General features: G+C 42.8%; 1 protein-coding gene across 1 annotated transcript; it reads left to right on the top strand.

The window, feature by feature from the left end:
- The first annotated feature begins 924 nt into the window (after window positions 1–924).
- tcap (titin-cap (telethonin)) lies at window positions 925–3,173 on the top strand. The gene is made up of 2 exons (XM_084329850.1): window positions 925–1,282; window positions 1,612–3,173. Exons 1-2 carry the CDS (start codon window positions 1,131–1,133, stop codon window positions 2,000–2,002), a joined length of 543 nt encoding a protein of 180 aa, XP_084185976.1. The 5' UTR covers window positions 925–1,130; the 3' UTR covers window positions 2,003–3,173.
- Window positions 3,174–6,107: the final 2,934 nt, after the last annotated feature.

Raw genomic sequence — 6,107 nt, 5'->3', positions numbered from 1 at the left:
AAAATTCTAACACCAGCTATGTTTGATACTTTAAGTACATTTCTGAGCTACTTCGACTCAAGTGATTTTCTTATTGGTGACTTTAACTTTTACCTGAGTCACTTTCAAGCAGGCTATCTGCTTTCTATCTATTACAAACAGATTTGCACTACATCCCTACTTCGCTTTTGCATTTTATAAGGTTAGCATTTTGTACTTAATCTAGTACTTTAGGTTGTACTTTAGTTTGTATATTGTATATTTTGTATAGTGTTTGGAATTTATTCTTTAAACTTTTTTACTGTATGAATCACATTCTCAGGGGACTCATACAGAACCAAGCAATTCACCGTAATGCTGTAATGTACATTATATGTGACAAATAAAACAAAACTTGAACTTGAACGTGTATGGCTTTCAAGTACTTTTTGAGTCCCGTTTATTATGAACACATACCTTAGCATCGCTGGCAATACTGGCAGAGGCTTATCTCTTTCCACATTAGCCCTTGGCAGCTCCACATATATCAAGACCCGAGCCCCATCAAGATGCCTCTTCTGAGGACAATCCCCTCGTGTGTGTCTGTCTACATGATTGTATAATGTCGGCATAAAGTCTCTCTATGTTTGCACTCCGAGGACGCGAACCTTCAACTCTTGATCCACCAGTACCAGCTGATGTGGAAAGAGCCGGGGTCCAGTGATTAGGGAAGGGGATTGGGGGATTTAATTTCAGTACCGGGGGATTTTCAGTCCAATTACCCGTAACCCCTCATTGGTGTCATAATTTCCAGCATGGGGAGGGGGTGGCGGGCAGCGAGACAGGGAGCGTTTGGTATCGGATATCAGCCCACACTGTCTGTAGAGTGACTGCATAGTTTGGAAATAGCAGCAGGGCTTCTATAAAAGACCTGGACAGATGCAGTACCCGACACAGACAGCAGAAGAGAGAAAGAGAGAGAGCTGAAGCATCACGAGTCCCTGGACAGAAATCTCCACAGACAGAAAGACAGAGAGCACCAGACTGTCCTGACAAGGAGAAATACTGAACTCAAGCGGTAACGAGACAGCCCGGCACGTTAGAGGGAGAGAGAGACCTGGTGGGAGGCATTAAGACAGACAGACAGAAGTACAGATCTTCATACGGCAGAGATGATGCAGGTGTGTACCGTGATGGAGAAGCGCAACGGGGCCGTGGTGGCAGCTGAGCTGGCCTGCAGCATAAGGGAAGAGAACCAGGCTCAGAAGGAGAGCTACAGCGCAGACTGGCACAGCATCAACCTCAAGACTCAGGCCCAGGACAGGTGAGATCTCAAGCTACAGTGAAACACCTTAGGTGCTCATAATGTTGCCTCTACAGTATGTGCCGTCACTGAACAAGAAGGACTAATTATTTCTAATACGAAACCTAGACTTAAGATACTGAAGACGTCGTCTTGGATTTATATGTACATGTCTGTAATCGTCATGAAATGGGAATATTCAAATGAACTCTGTAGCAGTAATAAAATTCTTGGCGGAATTCTCACACTGAAAGGCAATCGAGGTTGGATTAAGTAATGTACTGTACATCTTCACGGGTTTCAAACAGTTCCTAACTTCCTCTGTCCCTCTCTTTCTAATGTACCCGCAGACAGACAATGAACATGAATGATGACTCCCGCAGAGAGACTCTGTCCAGAGAGTGGCGCGCTCGCCCCCTGGTCCAGGCCTGCCCCTCGGGCGTCTTCAGAGTTGGTACGGTGGAGAGGGGGGTGAGAGAGCACCAGCTGCTGCCCAAGAGAAACACCCTTCCCCTGCCTATCTTCACCCCCGCAGAGCTGGGCATCAGGCTGGGTCGCGGAGCCCCGCACACCGCGGAGGACCTCCGACCCTTCACCATCCCGGACGGCGTCTGTCTCGAGAAGAGGACCGTGGACGAGATCACAAAGGACCTTCCCCCCGTCAAACCCTTCCGGATGGAGTTCGCCAAAGCGCCCAGAATCCTGGGCCGCTCCATGTCACAGGAAGCCCAGAGAGGGTGAAAAAAGAGAAAGAGGATGTTAGGGAGAGCAGAGTACAAAGACTACAAGGATGAACGATGATAAATTACAACCACAGTGTTAGAGGCTTATCAGAAAAAGAGCATGAAAAGATGTATATAGATTTATCTCTAGTCACATTCATCCCAGTTCCTATAAAGAGTGTTAGCACTATACCTACCCCGTCTCGGGGAGCACAATACGAGGGAAATGTCACACATTGTTACTGTTGGCATTTAGCGGGAGAAGGTATTAGATCATGTGAAGTTATCCGCGGTGTGATGGAAAGTCAGACGTGTGTGTGTGTGTTCTTTCAGCTGTGCTCATGGGCTAATCCCCCTGCTGCTGGCTGGATAAAGAGCAGGCTGGCTGGCTTGCCGGGTGTCTGGACTCGTCTGGTCATTGGACGACCCTCTGCCCTTGTTTTCCCCGCTAGCGATGAGACAGGCCAAATGGCGTTTAATGTAGAACGGCCGTCGTATGCTGTGGTGCACACTAAAACTCAGTTGCATGCAGTTTTGTTTTTCTATTGAACAGTAAGTGTTTTATAAAAAAGGTAAACAAACATGTTATTAAGACTATTGTATACTCTATCAGCTTCACGCTTCATACCTTTAATGGCGTAAACGTACACTCGTACAGGAAGCGACAGATGGCGAATGAAGTGATTAAAAAAAGGTGACGATGGAAGAGAGTGGAAGAATTGTAGAGAGGCATGGCATGTGAAGGGTGCGGGGGGGGGCATAGTTAACATGCCCTGGCAACAGTTGTTGTAACGACAGAGAACCGGTCAACCTCGGGAGCCCTTGACACACTAATCCCCCCCCCCCCCCCCCCGAGAGTACAGGACAGTACAGCGTGAGCCCACGCTCAGAGCCAACATACCAGGCATGAGAGACACGCGTGTGTTCTGATACCTCTGATCTGGGGGACTTCAGATGAACAGGACGCAGCCTAATAAAGTGACCTTTGAGATCATGTCTTTATGTGACCCGTCATCACTGCAAAGTTGAGTTGCATCTGACATCATCTTGGATAGAAGTGGGAAGATAACATCTGAATGCTTTGAACCTCCACTGGTGTACATGGATCTGACGTCTGCAGTGTTTGGTTTCAAATGTCCTTCCTATTGAGAATAATTTTTCTATAATAAAAGTCGAGTTGATTTTCACTATAAAAAAACCTGTTGCAGTGTTTTCTTTCGGCAATGTCTCGACGGGGGACTGGCGAGCACGAAGAGCTTGAGGGTCATCGAACGGAAGGTGGAGATGCATCAATACGAGCCTAACTGAACACCTTCCGTTAACAAAGCAAAGTCGTCACCTGGTCCCACCCGATCACAACAGCTAAGAGCCGGGGGTTAAGTGGGTTTAACGACTGACCGATCAGCTTTAGGAGGCTTCACATAAAACCCAGTCGTAAAGTGTGAATAGTTGTTCTCTGTACAGTCACACAACGGGGAACCCAGGTAAACCGATCGAAGGGCGAGACTCCTCCAGCCAGGCTCATCTTTTGGCGGATTCTCGTCTCCCATTTTCTGGGTACACACTGTGACACTGAGTCATCTCCCCACTTCATGTCTCATTTATCTTTCATGTTCCCTCTCCAGAGTTGGCCCACTATCTGCTGTCCTCTCTCTCTCTCTCTCTCTCTCTCTCTGAACACACTGTTCCTGTTTGCCAGACAAGCCGCACAACCTGCCTCCGAACCCGCTCGCTTTCTAAATTACGTTTACGTATTTAACCTTCTCGAACTAGTTCCATCTCAAGCGAAACTTCATCTAACCAAATCCCACGCATTGTCTCTCTCTCTCTCTCTCTCTCTCTCTCTCTCTCTCTCTCTCTCTCTCTCTCGACAGTCTTCTTTGATGGGTCCACTGTGGCACTATGTAGTGATTTTAATGTTCGGCCTCTCCATGGACTGTTCTCTCCTGCTCCGCCTCTCCCAGTGTCATTATTTGTTCTCCTTGTCTCTCTTTCTCTGTGTTCTCTCTCTCTCACTCTCCTTCATGTTCCCCTGTTAGTTTTTTACTGTCTTGTATTAGGTTCACTGTTTAGTAGGGATGTCCGATATTATCGGCCGATATTGGCATTAAAATGTAATATCGGAAAATATCGGTATCTGTTTTCAAAAGAAATATATATATTAGTGCTGTCAGGCGATTAAAAAAATGTATCTAATTAATTACAAGATTTGTAATTAATTAATCTAATTAATCGCATTTTAATCGCATAACCATTTTATGCCTGATATTCTATATTCTATAATCATATTTCAAATTGCATGTGTCCGGATGGCAGAATTCAGTACTGTATCTACAAAACCTTCTGTTTAATCATCTTCCATCTATTAATTTGCTTAGATTTTTCAGGTCTGGTCAATTTGAGCATGGTGTTATTCACAGTCAAAGATAAAAAAAAAATGTATTGATATTCTCATTTGGTTCATTACAATTGACTAAAAATTAAATTTGCATTCAATCAATCACCGCGCAGATTGATTGATTGAATGAAAATGTTATTAACAGATTGCAGAATGGGTACAATACAGCAGGGGTTCCCAAACTTTTCAGGCCGGGGCCCAGAAAATAAGGCGTCAGAGAGCCGCGGCCCAATGCACATCGTCTGGCTTTTTTTTTTTTTTTTTTTTGCCAGGCGACCGATTTTTTAAGCCAAATATCACTTCAATCCTATTAAGTTAGTTCAAGTTAGTTATTCATTTATATGTGCTATTTATGAGAGGGCTAACTTGTTGCAAAATAATAATGATAATAATAATAGCCTCATTAAAATACTATTGTTGCTTCGGTTGTTTTCAGCGTTTTATGTGCATAATCTGTTATTTAGTTTGAAATGTTCGTTGAAATAAGTAGATTTTTAGTTTTTGTTTATTTATTAAGTTAATATAAAACCATATAGTCACATTTTAGAATACAATAGAAAATAATTTTAGAATACAACTAGAAACACTGTCCTGGCCTGCTTCTAAGTTCAGTGGCCTGACAAAAAAAATAAAAATAAAAAAATAAAAAATAAAAAAATAAAAAATAAAAAAAGTTTTTTTTTTAATTTTTTTTTTTTTTTTTTTTTATCATCTCGCGGCCCATCCGTGGCTGCTCGCGGCCCACCTTTGGGTCGCGACCCCGACTTTGGGAACCACTGCAATACAGTACGGCTCAATACACATAATTGTTAAGGGGATGCAGACCCCCTTAACAAGAGAAAGACTTTCGTCTTGTTTACATCAGGGTCCCCCATTTTCAATTCATAATGAATTGTAAGGGTGCACCTTGCAATCCATTCTTTGTGGATCTAGCCCACAGTATTTCTGACACTGGGAATACATTCCCTGAGATTCATAGATGTCCCTAGAATCAGATACCAAGAACATGCAAATGGACCATATTAAAAAAAAAAGTCTGTAAATGTGTATTCTACATTCTTATGGAATGAATGAGATACAAAAAAAATTATTAAAAAAAAATTATATATAAAAAAATAACTTATTTGTTTGTAATTAATTTTGAGTTAATTTTCATAACGCAATAATTTGCTGTGTAATTCATTAATCTAATTAACGCGATAAACTGACAGCCCTAATATATATATATATTTTTTTGCATTTATTTAAGCTTTATTTACCCAGGCAAGCAAGTAAGAACAAATTCTTATTTTATTTATTGTCAAAGGTATGCATAATGTTGTGTTAATTCCACAACAAGAGATATGTAATGTTAATTACCTGAAATTATTCCGTTTTTTGGAATAAACCCCGCATTTATCGGTATCGGTTTATACTCCTCTCCAGCAGGCCTTAATGACTACAGACCGGTGGCACTCACCTCTGTGGTCATGAAATGCTTTGAGAGGCTGGTCAAGGATTACATCTGTGCCTCCCTCCCCAGTAACATGGACCCATTGCAGTTTGCATATAGGACAAACAGGTCCACTGACGATGCGGTCTCCCAAGTACTACACAACACACTATCTCACCTTGACAGTCAGAAGGGGGGCTATGTGAGATTGCTGTTCATTGACTATAGTTCAGCTTTCAACACCATAGTCCCCACCAGACTGGTTGACAAGCTGATTGATCTGGGTTTGAGCTC

The sequence above is a fragment of the Notolepis coatsorum genome (assembly GCF_963971535.1).
Source record: "Notolepis coatsorum genome assembly, chromosome: 14".
NCBI lineage: Eukaryota > Metazoa > Chordata > Actinopteri > Aulopiformes > Paralepididae > Notolepis > Notolepis coatsorum.
This window is presented reverse-complemented; position numbering and strand designations above follow the sequence as displayed.

What these genes read in the sequence shown, in the direction of transcription:
- tcap (XM_084329850.1), top strand. Translation starts at nt 1,131, where the DNA reads ATGATGCAGGTGTGTACCGTGATGGAGAAGCGCAACGGGGCCGTGGTG. An exon ending in AAGACTCAGGCCCAGGACAG is followed by an intron (nt 1,283 to 1,611) that starts GTGAGATCTCAA and finishes ATGTACCCGCAG; the next exon opens with ACAGACAATGAACATGAATG.